Source organism: Monodon monoceros, unplaced genomic scaffold, assembly GCF_005190385.1.
Source record: "Monodon monoceros isolate NGI ecotype Baffin Bay Population unplaced genomic scaffold, NGI_Narwhal_1 Super_Scaffold_22, whole genome shotgun sequence".
Classification (NCBI taxonomy): domain Eukaryota; kingdom Metazoa; phylum Chordata; class Mammalia; order Artiodactyla; family Monodontidae; genus Monodon; species Monodon monoceros.
The window spans coordinates 104,040,948-104,060,797 of NW_021703779.1; the positions used below are offsets into that span (position 1 = coordinate 104,040,948).

Here is a 19,850-nt window from a genome sequence, read left to right on the forward strand (position 1 = left end):
CCAGAATTAGTTACTTCCTCCGCTGTATGTGCAGTTTTCCATAGCTCTGTTATAACACTTGACACATGTATGATACTGTTTTCATTACTTCTCTATCTTCCCCATTAGAACATGAGCTCCTTGAAGGCACACACCCTCTGTCTTACTCCTTCCTGCGTTTCAGTGCCCATCCCTGTGGCCAAGTTGTTATAAGTGCTCAGTAAATGTTGAAAATAAGCTTTGAGTTTCTTATAGTTTCCTTGTCCAAATTCCAATGATTTTGAAAACCTGCTGAGCCTGGGCAGAAAACCCAAGGAACAAGTACTGCTGTGCTAAATAGCTCAAGTCTGCCCAGAATGAGCCAGGACAGGTAAAAAAAAAACAAAGCCATGTGGTGAGAAGGCATGCCAATGTGTCAGGCTGAAGTAACTGACAGCAAGTGAATGAATGCAGTTATCCTGTCCAGTCTTATTTTTTCTCCCATGACCCCTGCTATCTATCTCCTCGGACCACCTGTTACTCTCCCTAAACATTTCCTGAAATGTCTCCCTCGGTTTTCTTCCAACTTTTAGTCCCACAGTCCTACAATAGAAACTACTGATCACTCTGAAATAGGAACGTTGCTGGCAAAAATAGATAAGAGGGTAAAACACGCACAAAACCATGGCACCAAATATGAACCTAGAAGGGGCCTTCCAGGAAACAGAAATCCCATACTCATATAGCCTTTGGATTTCAAATCTAAAGTAATTTTACTTTCCCTCCCAAGGTGATCTCTGGCTATTTTTTCAACATATGATCTGCAGGACCAGCTATGAGCTTATGCCCCAACAAATTGGTCTGTCATTGTAGAACCATGAGATAGATATCTTGAGGCTCACTACTTTCTTATTTATTTTATTAATAACTTTATTAGGCAGTAAAGAAATTTCTTAAGATTTAGAGTAGTTAATTAAGTTAGATTAATAGGATGGAATTTCATTTCTCAAAAAACACTTAATTGCAATGTGATCAATACTGCAATTTAAATGAATTGGGAGAAAGTGAATGAGAACTGGCATGGCAGTTGCACAACATCATTGAAAAGAAATCTCCTGATGATCACTCACTGAATATCCTACCAATGAGACTATGATATGTTCTTTAATAAATGAGAAAACCAACTGTTTAGCATGTCAGTATTTCAGCAATGCACTACAGGGTATATCATTCAAAAATATTTCCAAGTATGGGCTTGGAAATAGCAGATTTGCTATTAACATCTATTTTCACAGATAGATCTCCATTTTTTTTATATTAATATAATGGTATAGTTAACAATTACCTTCAAAATGACATGTTATTACCAGGCTCCTGGCAATTTAAAAACTAAGATGGCTATTCTAAACCATTCTTCTAAGCCTGCAATTCTAAAACTCCTCTTTTCTATTAGAAAGCCCAGCACTCCATCAAAGAAGAAGAATGATTAAAGGAAATAAAACATAAGGCAATGTACTTTCTGATTACATCTCAACAATTGATGTCTTGCTTTCATGCAAGGTACTAAAGTGCCCGTGTACTGAAATTACCATTCCTGTTTAAAGCTGAAGCAATCAAAACAAAAATGGGCAAACCCCTTTTGTATTGCCCTGGAAAGATAGATCATTTTGAAGGGTGTTTTTGTTGTTTCAAGAATCTGTTTAACCTTCCATTACATAGAACCGGGGCATACCATCTAGCAACAATGATTTAACACCAATTCTTCTGCAAAAGGTTGCTTTGAAAATATTTTGTTTATGTGCCTGGAAATCTTGATCAATTACTGCTGCCTCCTTTCCAGTTTATTCTGCCACACATGCTCATTTTGAAAACAGAATCAAATGATCCTGAGACTACACACATTATTTATATGAAGGCCAACTTCCTGCTAAGGATTGGGTGTCTTGTTTACAGTCAACAAAGAAACCCCACTGGCTGGAGCCCTACAGCACATTTTAGACCTCCTCCAAGGTTTCCTTTCCTCTGCCAAAAGGTCAAGCCTGTTGTATAGTAAGTTAAGCATACTTTTAAACACACTACTCATACCTTCCTGCTACCTTGCTCAGAACTTCTTTTGAAGCTTATAAATAAGTTTGAAATAAAAATTCCCCTTGGGAGCCAGTGGGTGGTGCTTTATGCTGATTTCAAAGAAGAAACCATTTTTCAGGCTTATGAACAACATGGGACCCAATACATATTTCTCTTAGGACTTGACTGAGAGGATATAAACACAAACTGGGAGATATGCCAACATGATCAATGGAAACTTACTTGTCCTCCCACTAAAACCATTTGCCAACAAACTACTGGCCTATCTTGGAGGCTAAGTTAAAGGAAATTCTTTATCCATTTCAGACGGATGACAATACCCAATTAGAACCCTGGATTGTTTTTTCTAATAATTTTAAACACTCAACTGGCATAATTTTAAAGAACTGATTTATCTTAAAAGAATAAATATGTACTCTCTGTAATCACTAAGAAGATGTATTTTGAAGGAATAATATTGAAAAACACAAGTTCCTAGTTTTCTTTTTTTAATCTCACAGTGAAAGCAGGAACCATCTCCATATATCAGGCATAATATTTGGAAACAATGCTCCACAACCAATGGTTAATTGTCAGGTAAATACAATTGCTGCAACTGAAATGACAAATGGTCTGAAAACACTGCCTACTAGAAACTACCCGCTGCATAATGATTTTGGAGCCAAAGAAAAACTGCAGAATTGAATGGCAGCAGACATCCAATCTAATTACAGGTGTCTTTTTAACCAGCGAGAGGAAATTGGGGGAAGATAGATTCTTGTTTCTAATCTGCTATCTGTCTCAGATCAAAAAAGCGGGGTGCCTAAAGAGTTAGGCTGTGGCCTTAATCACTCAGAAAAGACTGTCTGACCTGAGGGGGAAAGAGCATTGCTTTCTAATTGGTCCTCTCAAAGCTGCTCCTTCACACTTATCATTCCTGTTTCTAAAACTGCATTTATGGGTGGGATTTAGATTCTGAAAATGTCCCAAGAGAGGTGTTCGTGTCCAAGGGCAGGCTGAAAGGCACTGGCAGAGCTGCCTTCAGATCTGTTTCCTGGCAAGTGTGACCAGTTCTTGGTGAGAAATACAATGTGCCTACAAATGAGATGATAAAATGAACAAATCTTCCTTTTAAAAAATCTATCTTAAGTAAGGTTTCTTTCTCAGAATAAAATTCTCAGAAAGAGACAGAAAGTAGATTTAGTGGGGTTGGGGTGAGTACAAGGGATCTTTTGGGGTGATAAAAACATTCTAAAACTCTGTGGTGGTGATGGTTGCACAACTCTACCATTTACTAAAAAGCATTGAAGTGTACACTTAAAATGGGTAAATTTTGTGGTGTATAAGTTATACTTCAGTAAGGCTGTTAAAAAGATTCCCAGAAATAACTTGGTACCTATTACCTAAAAACCAATTACTGGTGAATTAGGGGTGAAAAGGACACATCTGTGGAAACCAGGGGGGTCCCTAAAGCCAACTTTCTGAATGGCTCCCCTCTGTTCTGAATTTTTAAACCTGGGTGAAGCAAATGGTAAGAGAATATAGGACTGGGAGCACACAGCTGGGGGCTGGATTGAGGTCATTTCCACTTTGTGTTTAATGTCAATGACAGGCATTTGAAAGAGACAATCCATACAAGCCAATAAAAGTGAGTGGAAAAGAAACGGCTGCTTAAAATGTCAAACTCTTTCAAATCAAAACAAAAAACCTAATAATTTAATAAGTGGCATCTGCCCTTTCGTTTTTATACTTTTAAAACTGCGATTCTCCTTTTGACAACAGAAAAAAAGTTGACATTTTATATCCGTGCCTGAATCTTTGCTCTTAAAAAAACAAACAGTTGGAAGTGGAATTTAGGATCTTCCTTGAATGGGGGGAAGAAGGTATAACAAGGGCATATAGCAATGGACTCCATCTTCAGGGCCCACACTGGGACTCTGGTAGGTGGTCTCATTCTGTGGTTGAAGCAAACCTGGTTAGCTTTGCCGATCAAAATTTCCCAGCCTGTGTGGCTGGTTGGATTGGTTGATTTAACTACGGTGCAAATGAATAAGACCATAGGTGTGATTATAAAATGGATCTCTTAGCCTTGGTCAGTTCATGGCCTTACAAGATAACCCGGCCTTAGCCAGCTATTTCACAAAGGTAAGAGGGATACAAGGGCAGCTGGATGGAAGGGTGTAGCTGCCTCATATATACATTCATTTCCCCAGTCCTGGAGAAATAACCCAAAGTACACATTCTACTAAAGGTTGGTCAGAATCTGCCTCTTCAGGTGAAAAGGAATATGATTTCACAGTGAAAACTTACCAGTAGATGTTCAAATGACGCTGGATGGAAACACCAACGATTGGTTTCCCAGCAAAAGGAGGTGAAGTGACTTGGATGAAGCATTTATAACCAGGGTAGCAAAATCAGTTTGTCTGAGAGAAGCATGGACTTAAGGGCCACCTGTGGTTTCCTCTCCTGATTTATTTAACATTTAAATTACAAACTAGGAGAGAGCGACAGCAGGAAAAGTGGTACGAAGAAGGCAAAGGTTGAAGATGAGAGTGTCCTGATTCTCACTGCTTTTCCCTCTTTCCTAAGTCCAGGACTTAGGAGGCTTAAAACTAAGTGAAGTCCAGAGCTGTAGTCTTTTCCCAGATTCTTTCTCTTCTTCCCCTGCGTTCCTCTTACCTCTTTTTCTCTGTTACCCATTACTGTCCCTTTACTCTACCCCTAGCTTCTTACTGCATATACTGACATTTATGTGGATAAAAAACTGGCGTAGAGAAAGAGCACATGGACAGCTCTTGGCCACTTACTGTGAGCCCTAGGGGAAAGTAACGTGACTCAGCTCCGGAGTCTTGATTTTTAAATGGGGTTAAGGCCACACTGCAGGGTTGTTGTGTTTAAAATGGGACAGAGTTCACTAAAACTCTTTGAAAACTGTATCACTTAGATTATTCATTAATTCTAAGATGCACATTTTGCTTCCTATTTTCACATCTCTGGAATAAGTATGTATCTTGCAATCAATGTGTGTCACTGTTTAATTGACACCGTTTTCCATAAAATAATGGTGTACTTATAATCGATGGTGTCTTGGATCATATGAAATACGGCAAATATTATTCCAATTTTTAGAAGTTGGTTACAATGTCAGATAAACTGGTTAATCACCTGGGATAGTGCAGTAATGACAGATGATTTTTAAAAAATAAATTTATTTATTTAATTTATTTTTGGCTGCACTGGGTCTTTGTTGCTGCGTGCGGGCTTTCTCTAATTGCGGCGAGCGGGGGCTACGCTTCATTGCGGTGCGCGGTCTTCTCATTGCGGTGGCTCCTCTTGCTGCAGAGCATGGGCTCTAGGCGCGCGGGCTTCAGTAGTTGTGGCTCGCGGGCTCTAGAGCGCAGGCTCAGTAGTTGTGGTGCACAGGCTTAGTTGCTCCGTGGCTTGTGGGATCTTCCTGGACCAGGGCTCGAACCCATGTCACGTGCACTGGCAGACGGATTCTTAACCACTGCGCCACCAGGGAAGCCCCGACAGATGATTCTTAAAACCCAGTTTCATATTACTTTGTGAAGAGGTCTCACTCTACTAGCACTAATTTGAAATCAGATCCATTTGAAAAGAAATATAATGTGGTCATCTCTAGGTGGTGGACTTATAAGTACTTTTTTCCTTGTACTTTTCCAAATTTTCTGCAATAAGTATTACATATATATGTATATAGCATTAGGAAAATAGTATTAATAAATGTCAAAAAATCTGCTTACCACTTTGAGGATTCAAAATATGATGCTTATTCAATGACCAGCCTCCTAGGTTAGAAGCATCCATCTCGAAACCTTGTAAGATAACAGTCCTTTTTTCCCAGAGAATAAAGTCGGGGCACATTTCATATTCATATCCCACAGACACTGCAAACAAAGAGTTAATAACACATTAGAACATGTAAAAAGATTTGCTTCATTTTTGCACTGGTTGGTAAGCCTCTGGCTAACACATCTGCTATTGAATTCTGATTTGGGTTGAAATTTGATCACAAATACTTTTCACCTAGCATAGCATCGGGCATCCAAAAGTGACCAGTCAGTGCATATTGGATAAATATATGAATGAGTGACTCACTGAGGCTGTCGTTAGGTATGCACCATATGTTTTGGACATCAAGCTTTAGTATGGGCTTTTGGGTAAAAGGCTGCGTTGTAAAACTGAAGAAATAAGCTCCCTGAAGGCTTAAGCTGCGGTGATACAATTTCTTTCTTTACCTTTGTAGTAGAAGTGCAGGGAAAGTTGTTTTCTGATCTCTCTGGAGTGCAAAATGCACTTAGGAAGCTGGCTTTGGAGTACTGGGTCACTTATACAACAACTGACTACACGTGAGACTAATAAAAATCGATTCACCCATTTATATTTTCTCCCATGCTAACTGGCCTTTAGTCTGCCAAGAAGTCTGAGTTTGCTTAGAGTGCTACAAGCACCGTGAGTGTAAATTCCACTTTGTGCATGTTAGACTTTGGTTTCTAACCAATGGGACATCACCCAACATTTGGCTCCAACCCTTATGAAGCACGGATGTCGTGCATTAAACTGGGAACCCCAGTATGGCGCTAAAATGGGAAGTGCAGAATGTGATAACTTGGGTGCCTCTGCTCTACTGAAATACGTAGAACTCAAGTATATCAAGTCCCAACCATTTTCTCAGTTGGTAAATCTGCTTACCTGTTGGAACCCCAGAGTTCTGATTCTTGAATTCAAAATGCTTTGTGTCCTCATAATGTTCTAAGCCTGAGAGTCTTGGCTCAATACACTGCATAGCCCAAAGCTAGCTGCTTTTCCCCCTTTCTGGCAGCTTAAAATATCCCTAGCTGGTCGTGTGCTATTGCTTTCGAGTACCTGCCTCTACCTGACTCTTCAGATGCCCCTGGAGAACTCATTTCTTTCTTTGTCATCTGGTTATTAAAACTGCTAATGAAAATGTGTGCTTAAACAATGCCAGTGCAATAGGTCCTAAGAGGAAAAATTCAAGCAGACTAGTTTTGGATTTGGGCATTAGGTGAAGAGAAAAGATGGTAATTTTAGTCCAACTGATTTAGGTGTGCACGTGCATGTGTGTGTGCAAGCACATGCACAGATAAGCCAAAAAGTCCTTATGATTGTTACCTTTGGGGGGTCATCTGTGGCCAATTTTAAACCACAGGCTGACTTCTCTTTGTCCCCCCTCCATCAAAGCTTTAAAAGGGACCAGGACCATCTTCACGCTTAGAAGGGCCCCATACTTGGTTTAATGTTCTCCTGTCACTGTCTTGAAATCCTTAATACTTCTTTAACAAGAGGCTGGGTATTTTCATTTAACACTGGGCCCTGCAAATTACGTAGCCGGTCCTGATGGGGATGCCCTTCTACCCTGCCATCAGCTGGTGAAGACTCTTGGAATGCAAACTCATTTTAGTATTAGCCCTAACCAAGCACTATTAGCAAGCGAGATCAATAGGAAGCAGGAAAGACTAATCATACAGTGGAAATGATTTCTAAAGGGAAATTAGTTTGGGATCATCTGGTTCAATGCTGTTCTCTATTAAGATGGATAGAAACACAGAATTTCAGTGGTGAAGAGGATCTCAAAGGTAATCTAGTTCAGGTTACACGTGTGGCACAAATCATTGCTGTCTACAATCTCCTTGATATCTTATCATGTCCCCAGTGCTTTGCTAAAACAACTCTGGTATAGTGGAAATAACTGGTTTCAGACCTAGAGTCAGAAGAGACTTCAATTCTTGGGTCTGCCATTAACTAGCTGTGCGGTTGCAGGCATATTATTCCCCATCTCCGGGAGTCTGTTCTTCATTGTAACAAAGGAGGAGGGGAGAGGATGGACTAGAATTGGTGGTTCTTAGACCCTTTTGGGTCAGGGAACCTTTTGTTATGAATGTGATAAAAGTTATGGATCTTCCTCCTAGAAAAACGCATATGCACACAAAATTTTATATATAATTCTAGGGGGTTCACGGATCTCCTGAAGTCTAAATAAAGATCTCAGATCAAAGACTGCTGTACTAGATAATTCTTACAGTCCCCCTTTAGCATTTCACTCTATGATTCTAAAGTACATTCTTTCAAGACTGCATTTGATCAGTTCAAGTTGGGAAATCAAACCCAAAAGCCAAAGAGAGCACTGTATCTCATGTTGGAAAAATCAGGGGGTGAGAAAGCACACTTAGGGCCATGTTGGTGTGAAGAATAACACAGTTTCTGCTTCTCTTGCCAACACTTAAAAGTCTTGATTAATAAATAATCACAACGATAATGATTACAAGTTCCCTTAAAGCCACATCTCCTTCCCTGCTATTGTCAGGATCTGCCTCTTATACATTTGAAGCCTGATGTGCTCCCCTAGGATCTCTTCTTCGGAAGTTGATTGTGCAGCTTTGCAAGTAAGTAGTGTGCCCTGGTGACCTCCGATGGTGGTTTGGAGCCTGCTTTTTCCCTCTCAGGAGCAAAGATCCTCCCAACTCTGTGGCAGGAAATGCTTATATAAAGTATCCTCAGTGCAATGGTAATGAGACATCCTCTTCACCTCCTCATGTCTGAATTGCTCTCTAGCCCACAACAAAAAAGTGCACTGGCTGCAAACCCCACAATTATATTATTTTTTCCCCTAGTCATAGCAAATAGCAACAAGGCGGCCACTTAATAAGTTCCCTCTAATTTTTATTAGATTTACTTTCTCTTGAGAAAACTCTATGAGCTAATCATGTTATGATTTATACTTAAGACTTGTCCAAAATTCCAACTGACTTTAATGAGAATGGCTGTGTGTGGCTCCTTGCTCAGAGTAACAAGGCAAGGTTTCTTTCTGACAGCAGCCGCTTTAACAGAATCCTGGAACTTGCAGTTGATGTATGAGAAGGCAGACGTTTCACCCCACGGAGTTGAGCTGCTCTCCAAATGCACAAGGAACTGGCAAATACAGTAGCAACCAATCCTAGACTTCCTCTCATGGGAGCAGACTGTTCAACGCACTGAACGCCTACTCTTTTTCATATAATTAAATATGGGGGAAAAAAGGGCTACTCAGGGGCTGGCACTTAAAAGGCTGAGCCCCGACATTACACTCTGCCTGGTACTGTGACAGCTGAGTCTCAGTTAACTAAGCAGAGTGGACCCACTACCACTTCCCAGGTGGCCTGGTGCCTATCACATCTGATCATCAACACAGCATGGTGTAGGCAAAGGATTCAGCCTCCAGCATTCTGGAGTGGGGCCTGGGAAGAACAGTGTAATAGGAAGGAAAGAATAATTATTCATCAACATTTCAGAGGCGCTATGGAGGACAGACCAGTCTGGCAGTGAGTGGAGATAGGTGGGGAAGGAGGGGGTCCCGGGCTATACTTCCTAGGGGCTGGTGTAGTGGTCCCATGCTGGTGTGTACATATTGGGAAGGCAGCTGAGAAAGAGCCGTTAATATGGCAGGATAATTTCTCAGAACCATGTGACTGCCTCTCTTGTGACACCCTTAATTCCGTCTGGATTTCTGTCTTCCCATATTCTCTCCCTCACCTTGACACAGAGATATTAATGGGATGTTCCTTAACCAAGAGTCACTGATTGTCAAGATAGCCTTGCTACTTTTGTAGAGGATGCCGTCCTCTGGTCACAGGATTTGCACCTGACTTCGCTGTTAGTCATCTTGCAACAACACTGGCTTATAAAGAAGACTTTATTCTACTGGCTTATAAAGAAAGACTGCAGCTTGCTCCCCCAAAGCCATTTGACATTAGAAAAATAGTAACTGAATTACACTCTACTTATCAGAGCAGCAGCATTAGTGTCATGCGGGGACTGCAAGAAGGTGGAGGGCCACAGCGCTCCTGACACCCGATTCAGTGACTGTGACATTCACCTATAAGGGCTGCGATAGGAGACTGACATTAAATAGCCAAGGTAAAGATGCCATGCAATGAAGCTGATGTGCAAAGTGTGACAAGACTAAGCAGATGATTTTCAACAGCTTCCGAGTTCGTAGCGGTTGCATTCACGAAGGCCACATATAATTAAAAGGTAAGTAACAACAGGACCGAAACGTTCTTACTGAAAAGAAATCATTAAATAGAACAAGAAATATTTCCCATTCTTTTAAAATAGTAGATTAATAGAAAACAACAACAATAAAAGACGAGAGGCCTAACAAACCAAATGAAGGCCACGGCCACAATAGACAAAAACTACAGATAAAATGCTATCTACTGAGAACGGGTACCTGCTCCCAGAATGGCTTCTACTTTCTCCTATTCTCTAGTGATTTCTCATAGGATAGGATAACCCCAGAGACTCCTCAATTTGACACAGTGCCCAGTGGCCTGAAATGCTTTGTTTATCTATTATTCCTGGCTTACTAAGAGTGTCAGAATCAGGTGATGAATTTTTACCAAGTGCCTTTTCAGTACTTACGGAGATATTCACATAGTTTTCTCCTTTAATCTGTTGAGGTGGTAAATTCTAGCAATACATTTCCTAACGCTGAACCATCTTTGAGGTCCTAAAATACACTCTACGGTACTTGGTTATGATGTGTTATTTTTTTAATGAGTCACTGGATTTGATTTGGTAATATTTTACTTAGGATCTGCACCTTACCAGTTTACAAAAATAACCCTACCAGTTTAAACATCATAGTGCTAAAAGCGACACAGTAGTTGAATGAAGAGAAAATACAGGTAGAAAAGGTAAAAAGCATCCAGGAGTGAGGTAGCCACACAGAGTTTTGGCCAAGAGGTCCTGTACACTGACAACTTATCTTATGAATTTTTTTTTTCGGGCTGCTTTGTCCGAGCCTAGCTGCATAAAAGCGAACCCAGAACCCAGATGACCTGTGTACCACAGAAGGCAGGGTGAACAAATTCACGATATTTAATGAGTACCTCCTGTTGTCAGGCACTGGGAATGAGAATGAACAAGACAGAACAAGATAGCACTCCCGCCAGCGGAGCTCACGTTGCTCACATTCTAGTGAGAGGGACAAATATGAAACAAGACAACATGTACACACACAAATCATAACTGCTATGGTGGGAAAGTGCAGGGTATCATGAGACAGTGTAACAAGGGAATTTAGGTTGGAATGGAAAGACAAGGGAAAGCCTCTTCATGTAGAAGGGGTTTACCTCATGAAGAAGAGGGAAGAACATTCTAGGCAGAGAGCATGGCATGTGGGCAAGGCTTTGAGGTTTCATATCTTTGGGAGATTGAAAGAAGGTCAGGGTAGCTAGACAGTCAATGTCTGGGGAGTGCATCAAAAACAAATGAAGGGGCTTCCCTGGTGGCGCAGTGGCTGAGAGTCCGCCTGCCGATGCAGGGGATGCAGGTTCGTGCCCCGGTCCGGGAAGATCCCACATGCCGTGGAGCGGCTGGGCCCGTGAGCCATGGCCGCTGAGCCTGTGCGTCCGGAGCCTGTGCTCCGCAATGGGAGAGGCCACAACAGTGAGAGGCCCGCGTACCGGAAAAACAAAAAAACCAAAAAAACAAAAAAAAAAAAACAAATGAAGAGCAACCCCTTCCCCTTCCCCGCTCCTCACCCAGTACAAAAGAAAACAAAAGGTTACTATCTTCTAGCAGTATTTAGGCATTTTTCTTTGGGAGGGGGTTTAGGAGATGGATTCACCTTGAAAATGGACTAGTTATCCTTTGAAACAATGTGATTGATTAACGGGGATACAATACTGTAATGGAAAGAAAGGTGCTGGTTATTTAATGACTCAGCAAACCTTCGCTGAGCAGTTCTACGTGCCAGACAGGTGATTTGCTAAGCACTGCAGACACAGTGGATATTACACAGGGCAGGATAATTCGTCATGTCAGAGAGGCCATACCCTGAAGGGTTACCTGCCTTTTGGAACTTTCATCCATGGCCTCCTTAAAATAATATCACCTTACATTTGCATAACACCTAACAGTTAAATACATTTTTGTGTATATTACCTAATTTGAAGACTCATGCAAGCTCATGAGGAAGATATATTTACTCCCATTTGATAGATGAGATAATAGACTCAGAGAGGTGAAGTGACTAGTCCAAGGTCATCTGACTAGTAGTAAATGGCAGAACCAGAGCTCAAACCCAGTCACTTCTTAGCAAGTGCCTTTTACTTCTATGCTAGACCACAGCTATTAAGGGAAAGGCCCATGATTCAGAAGTGCTTTAAATAAATAACCTTTCATTTGCTCTGAGTTTAAGGTATAAGGATTGGAAGCTAGGGATAACCTTGAAGCAGAAGCACCATGTATCCTGGTTGGCCCAAAACAGTATCCAGTTATGCTATTGTTAACAGCATCCTCTTTCACTCTCAAGAGTATATTGGTTTGAATGACAAATTATATATATCGTCACCTAATCTTGAAGAGATATTGCCATAATGCCCTGAGATGGGTTGGTAGAAGGGACTGGGAGGCGAGAACAGTCATAAATGCTGACTTGGAAAATAAACCATATGGTTTGGTAAATCATTTAATTTTTCTGTCTCTTGACTATATTACCTTGCCAATAGTTTTCAAATTCTTATGCCTGAAAGTCATTTAATTGTGACCCAACACACATGTAAAGATACACACACACACACACACACACACACACACACGTATAAGTGAAAGGAAGTTTTCCCAAACCATACTCTCCTCATAGTTTTACATTCTGATCTATTCTATTCTATTCTATTCTATTCACTTATGTTCTATTCCATTCCATTCCATTTTATTCCATTAAAAAATACTGATTGACTCACCAAATGGATTTGACAGTCTAACACTGGGTGTGACCAGCAGTTTGAAATGGGCACAGACCACTTGCTTACCAGAGTGTCAATCAAGGGTCATTTAAAAACCCTGATAAGCTCTAGGTACTCTTCGGAGGGCAGATCTCACATTTTATCAGAAATATTAAAATGGATACAACCCATATCCAACGTTAAACACATTTCACGTGTAAGTGTGAAAATTGAGTTGGAGTTGACAAGCTGACATAATGCTCCATTTTGCAGACATTTATTTAAACGATTTATTAATGTTGATTCCTGGTTTTCTTTGCACATTTTGGTGCCAATAAATTTATTTTTCAGGTTGTGAAGATTTTTGTAGGTCCTTGAAAAACTCATATCCTTGGTGCTGTGCCTATAAAGCTGAATGGATAAAACAGCCCTGCTCTCAGTTAATGATTACGAATTCATGAGTGGAGAGAAATGATGAAAGATTATTATCTCTGCTAGCTTCTTTGACAGAAAGCCACTGGGGCGTTGAATTGGGTACTCAGTAAAGTGGGTTGGTCCCTTTAGTGAAGACAGGCAGCAGTAAAAAGGCATGCAGAGCTCAGGACTGGGAGACCTGAGTTTGAATCCCTGCTCTGGAACGGTCTTTCGGCAAGTCACTTGTTGTTTCTGAACCTCAGTTTCCCGCTCTGTAACATGAAGATCATATTCATTGTGCCATACCTATCAGGCAGGAATGTTATAAGGATTAAAATGAGAAAATGTATGTGAAAGAACTTTGTAAATTGCAAAGCACTACCCATTTATTATCGAAATATTCAGTGGATGCTATTTTTGCGGCTGCCCAGCCTGCTTAGGTTTTACTGAAGGGAAATTTATGAACACTAAAGCATCATTCTTGGGGATGTTTTGTGTGCACAAAGCAAACTTAGCTTAGCACCTATTACCATTAATGTTCCCCTGTTTCTCTCTAACACAATTTAGACAGACTCCGTTGCGTCGTGAACCTTTAGGAAGTCTAGTTCTCCCTGAAACACCATTCCTTCTTGCCAAACTACTGTACTAAATAATTATGCAATTGTTGTTGCCAATAACCTTGAAGAAAAATAGAATTGTTTATAGCAGTGCTACTAAAGGCGGATGGCTGATTTCCTGCACTTCCAGGACTCCAAACCACTGCAGTTTAATTTAATTAAAATGAAGACCAGGCAGAATGCATTATTATATATTGATAAGGTATGCGGACACAGGCGGACATAGGGAATTATTTTGACAAAATTCATATAATGGATGCAGATCAGAGGCCCTGAACAAGCCAGTTTGTCAAATTAAATAAGCCGTCTCTAGAATTTTAACAGCACTGTGAACTTAAAAATGATTTTTTTTTTACACTGTTTTGCAAGCAGCAGAGTTGGGAAAGAAACTAAATAATATACAGTAATTTCCAGACATCATACCTTATTTAGAGCCAGAGAATAAAGCACTAAGGGCAAATTATTTCAAATGCTCACATGGAATTTCTGTGTCTTCTGTGTATCAGACACCAAAATCTTTAAGCCGGATGAACTAGTGATTGTGGTTTTTGTATTGCAACCCTGAGGGAGATTTTATTCTTCTTCCACTTGATCAATATTGTACTTGGATTAATCAATCTTATCAGCTGCCATTGATACTTCTCCAAGGAATTAGTTCACACAACCTCTGTTGGTAATTTATTCACTCTGGTATTATCCCTCTAGTTGCAAAATCTGTGTCACTGTAAAAACTGGTGGGATACCCTAGGATCTCAAGTACTCCTTTTCTCATTTTGCCTGTCTCTCAACAATCTATTCTTCTTTTGTGACACTCTAGGCCTTAGAGATCACACCAATTTCCCACAGCTGAGCCATGGGGGAAACAAGAGTCCCACATTTCACACTAAGTGGGCATTTCAACTTAGATATTCACCATCATTTCCAGTTCAGCTTGTTTAAATCTGATCTCTTTCTCCATCACCCAGAAACAGGTGGGAGAGGTTCATATCTAACTGGCATGGGAAGGAAGAAGAGTGGGAGACCTTTCAAGCCATAGTTTTAATCAAAATCCTAGCTATAACTGGGACTGTAAGAATAGTGGTCAAGGTTTGTTTCCTATTGCTGTTGTAACAAATTATGACGAACTTAAAGGCTTCAAGCAAGACAGATTTATCATCTTATAGATAAGGAGGTCAGAAGTCTGAAAAGGGTCTCACTGAGCTAAAATCAAGGGGTCAGTGGGCTGAGTTCCTTCTGGAGGCTCCAAGGTTCCATTTCCTTGCCTTTTCCAGCATCTAGAGGCCACCCACATTCCTTGGTCCTTGGCTCCCTTCTTTTATCCTCAAAGCCAGCAAAACTGCATCTTGCTGTGCCTTTCTTCTATAGTTATATTATCCTCTAACTCTGACCTCCCCTCTGCCTCCCTCTTCCACTTTTAAGGACCCTTGTGATGACAGTGGGCCCACCCGGACAATCCAGGATAATCATTCCATCTCAAGGTCAGCTGATTGGCAACCCTAACCCCATTTGTAACCTTAATTATCTTTTGCCATGTAACATAATATATTTACATCTTTGGGAGGTGGTGGCTATTATTCTTCCTACCAAAAGCCTATACTAGGATTTCTGAATTTGAGCAAACCTGAGAAGTGTCATATATAGCACCATTGTTAATATCTGGTGCAAAATTTAGTCTGTTTCTTCTAACATCAGTTAAGTGATTAAAAAATATGGCTAGGAGTACAACTAAATGTTTGCTTCTTTGTTTAGATTCAATCGTATCTATTAAGGTGTGAATTCAATGGTAACATACTTGATCCCTTTGTCTCCATCCATTTATCACCTGAACTATTTATTGTCTGTTATGTTCTTAAGGCACTCACAATCCATCTTCAGAGAAGTAGATTGTCCATCTTCATTCTACCACTCATCCTAATGCTTTACCACTGTCAAGAAAATTCCCTTAGTCTCCACGGAGATGGAAATGGAGACTAGGTAGTAAATAAAATCCCTTTAACCATGATTAAGTTATCAGGAACACTTCCTACAAGGTAAATAATCCATATTCCATCTTAGGTACCACACCTGAAATTATTTTGGCTGTTTTCCTTGGGATCCTTGCCAATTTTCTTTCTCTAATCTAAAAAAAAATGTCCCTTAAGTACACATAAAACACCACGAGGAACATTTTTTCCCTCTCCCTTGGACACTTCTGAGTGGGTCAATTGTCTCTTGCTTTTATTACTGTTACTAGCCTTAAAAGGGAACCAACAATATATATTTCAGCATTTTAATTAAGGCCATGTTTATAGTCAGAATGCTGGAGCAAGTTTTGACCAGGAACTTAACTGTAGAAATAGGAAGTAAAACAACATCCATAGGCAAACAATACGGATGAAGCCTTCATCACTGGCATGGATACTAGAACATCTTTGTTTTTCTTTGTGTTTTAGTTGTTTATTCAATCATCCATGGATATATCAGAAACTAAGTCATTAAGAGTGCTTAACTACAACAAGGAGGAAAATTTTAGAATCTTCAGCACTGGGAGTATTTAAAAGGAAGATGTATAACACATTTTTATGCATAAAGTGAGGTTGATAAAATAGTGCAGTCACTGTGGAAAACAGTTTGGCCACTCTTCAACATGTCAAACAACTACCATATGACCTACAATTCTACTCCTAGGTAAATCCCCCAAAGAATTGAAAACAGGTATTCAAACAAATACTTGTATGCAAATGTTAACAGAAGCATTATTCACAATAGCCAAAAAGTGGAAACAACCCATAAGTCCACCAGTTGATGAATGGATAAATGAAACGTGGTATATCTGTGCAATGGAATATTATTCAGTCATAAAAAGGAATGAAGGACTGACACCTGCTATGACATGGATGAACTTTGGAAACATTATGTCAACTGAAAGAAGTCAGATACAAAAGACCACATATTATATGATTGCATTTGTTTGAAATATCCAGAAAAGGTAAATCCATAGAGACTGAAAGGAGATTGGTGGTTGCCAGGGCCTGGAGGGGAGGGAGGAGTGACTAGTGACTGCTAGTGTCTATAGGGCTACTTTGTGGGGTGATGAAAATGTTCTGGAATTAGATGTTGGTGATGGTTGTACAACACTGTGATAATACTAAAACCCACTGAATGGTACATTTTAAATGGGTGAACTTTATGGTATGTGAATTATATCTCAATAAAGCTTTTACTTTTTTAAAAAAGTCAGGCTGAGCTGCATTTATGTGAACCCTAGCAAGAAATGACTGCTAGACACTGTCTTGGTCAGCTCTTCATCAGAGTACTGGGTAAGTTGCTAAGTGTCACAACTTAAGAAAAATGTAAAAAAATAAAAACAAAAAAACCCCCAAATCTCACAACTTGGCAAGGGTTCTGAGCAAAGCCATAAAGAATTGGAAAACAAAGCCCTATGGAGAAAAGTTAGAGGAATTTTAGATTATTCTAGTGAAGCAAAGGCTTTAGGATAATATCCTGGAGAGGGGAATATGAGGCTTTGAGGAGGCATCAGCCAGGCTGTGATATTTGACTCCTAGCAGGAGTCAGATATCACACTCAGAAGTGTTCACAGGAAAGGGCTGTATGAAGGGACTATTTAAAGAAGCACGAGCAGGGTGAAGGGAATCAACAAGGGTCGTGACCCACCCAGGGACTGGCAACATTGGGAAGCTGTCTGGGCTTGCAGAGAGGGGTAAGGGGAGGGAGTGATACAGGAGACCAGAGAGAGCCTGGGGATTTGGAGGAGGGGCTACTCAACAGGAGCTCCCATCTTCCAGTGTAGTCACTGCTAGAACTGCAGTGAAGCAGGGAGAGGGATAAATACCCTGACCTCTCTCTCCTTCCACCCTGCTGTCTCCTGATGGTGCCATCCATTGACCAAATCAAGAGGGAAGCCAGAGAGCAAAGGCATCCAGGCAATGTGGTCCATAGAAGCCAGTCTTTCAAAGCACAGAGAAGGTCACAGAAGAGACTGTGTGTGCGTGTGCGTGTGCGTGTGTGTCTGGGAGGGCAAATGGAGAATAATTAACACGGTACCTACCTGTTAAGCCCACAGCTCCCTTATTAGAGAAGCTGAGGCAACAGACACCTGCATAGGCGCCATGCTTTATACCTTGTGATTCCAATATGCTGACCATACCAGCAACCAGCACTCACCCACCTCATTTAATCCTCATAGCATAATAACCTGTAACATTCTCTTTATGATACCCGTTTAATAGATGGAAAAACTGTGGCATTTGGAGACTAAGTAATTTACCCAGTGTTGCATAGCTGCTAGTAAGTAGAGAAGGGATGATGTGAACTCAGGGAGGGAGTCTGGCTCCAGAGTTATTCTCTTCATCACTACACTCACTGGACTAGGGATTGGGCAGGACTCCACAGGCTGGCCAGCAACCTCATTGATAGTTAGCCTAACGGTAGAGCTCTGCCTTCGGATGTTCTCTACTGCATGGTGATTGTCTGACAAAACCCAATATTGTAAGAGAGATCTGAAGGCGAGATACAGAGCAGGACACCAGATCATGGAGTTGGTAAGAGCTGAGAGAAAAAGAGGGTAGTTAGTACCACAGGAGAAGTAATGAGCTCCATCATCACTATGGCTGGATCACCATGGTGGGAAGCAGTGGACTCTTGCTGCAGAGGGGACACCTAGAGCTGTTGCTCAGCTGATAGAGCAGATGCTGGTCTTCTAGGACTACAATGTATCCCGAGCCAGGCTGCAATTTGATGAGGCCCACCTTTGAGGCTGCTGATGCCTTTTCTTGTTCTTTCCTTACTTTCCCCTGTGTCGTTACAATAATTCCTCACTAACTGAGGCAATCTGAACCACTCCACGGTCCTTGCATTCTAATAAAGCCCAACAGAGATGAGTTGATTATTTAAATATATGAGGGTCTCTTGGGCAAAGAAGAGTCACCAGTCTTTTTTTTTTTTCCCCTCCCTATGCTTCCCTCTGGAAAGAAAGAAAGGAAATCGACACACTGTAGTCTAAGAAATATAGGTCAGTTATATGCGAATTATACCATGATAGACACTTCCAAGGGAGAATATGAAAAGATCTCCTCTAGAGAACTTTAAAAATAGTCTTCTCATCTGTCCAAGGGTGGTTTCCATGAGCTACTGCCTGAAGGCACAAGAGTCAATGGCTCCCAACCGTGGTTCCGAAGGCCTGTCAGGTCTCTTAGGAAGTTTTCACTGTCTTCTACAGACTGAGAGAAATAAAGACATCGGTGTCTCTCTGCCTATCTGTCTGTCTCTCTGAGCATCAGTATTAGATTGCTTACTACCATTTCTTAAGACAGACTATTCCTTTTTTTGATGCTAAGGTATTCCTCCTTGATGAAATTATGGTACTGGTAGGCAATAGTAGATTGTAGGGGCTTTTTTTTTTCCTTTAAAAAATACTCTTACTTGGCAAAATAAAAAGTTGGCAAATCTGTCTCAGTCTCATTTTTAAAAAATGCCGTTTGTCTGAAGGAATTAAATATCTGAAGATCACAGACCCCCAAGGACCTCTTAAGGTCCCCGCTATTTGTAAGATTCTAGGTTTTAAAGTCAAAAGGACTAGGAAGGCAGGATGACTTTTTATTTAACCTACCACAGTAACAAGTTAATGGAGTCTAACTATCCTAGACATAAAAAATAGTACGTGGAGATGCCTGTAAGTTAAAATTTTGTATTTTCTAAGTGGAAATGACAGTCTAAATGTCAAATATGAAAACATGACCTGAAGAACGCCACACCAAAGGTCACAGTTAGAAGGCAACACTCAGCTCTGGAGACAGTTACAAGTCAGATATTGTGTGATTCCACTGGTATGCAGCCATCATGAAAGAGGAACTAAAATCGTTTTGAAGCAACAATGTGTCAAAAGGGAACTCTAAACAGGCCCAAAGGGAGTGTTTAAATGAAAAAGTGCCTTAGATCCCTCAAATAGAAGAAAACCCATAATTATTCCAAATACAAATTAATATGCAGCTAGTACTTTCTGTTTTGTGAACACAACACTGCTATTTACACAGAATTATTTCAA

The 19,850-nt window shown here is 40.6% G+C and overlaps 1 protein-coding gene across 3 annotated transcripts in view; it reads right to left on the reverse strand.

Moving 5' to 3' along the window:
- Positions 1-19,850, reverse strand: part of TENM1 (teneurin transmembrane protein 1) — a 569,984-nt gene that overhangs the window by 115,881 nt on the left and 434,253 nt on the right. For all 3 annotated transcript variants that reach the window (XM_029240586.1, XM_029240585.1, XM_029240587.1), the window contains exon 19: positions 5,790-5,933. In XM_029240586.1, the coding sequence (XP_029096419.1) occupies positions 5,790-5,933 (144 nt within the window). The remainder of the gene's footprint in view (positions 1-5,789; positions 5,934-19,850) is intronic.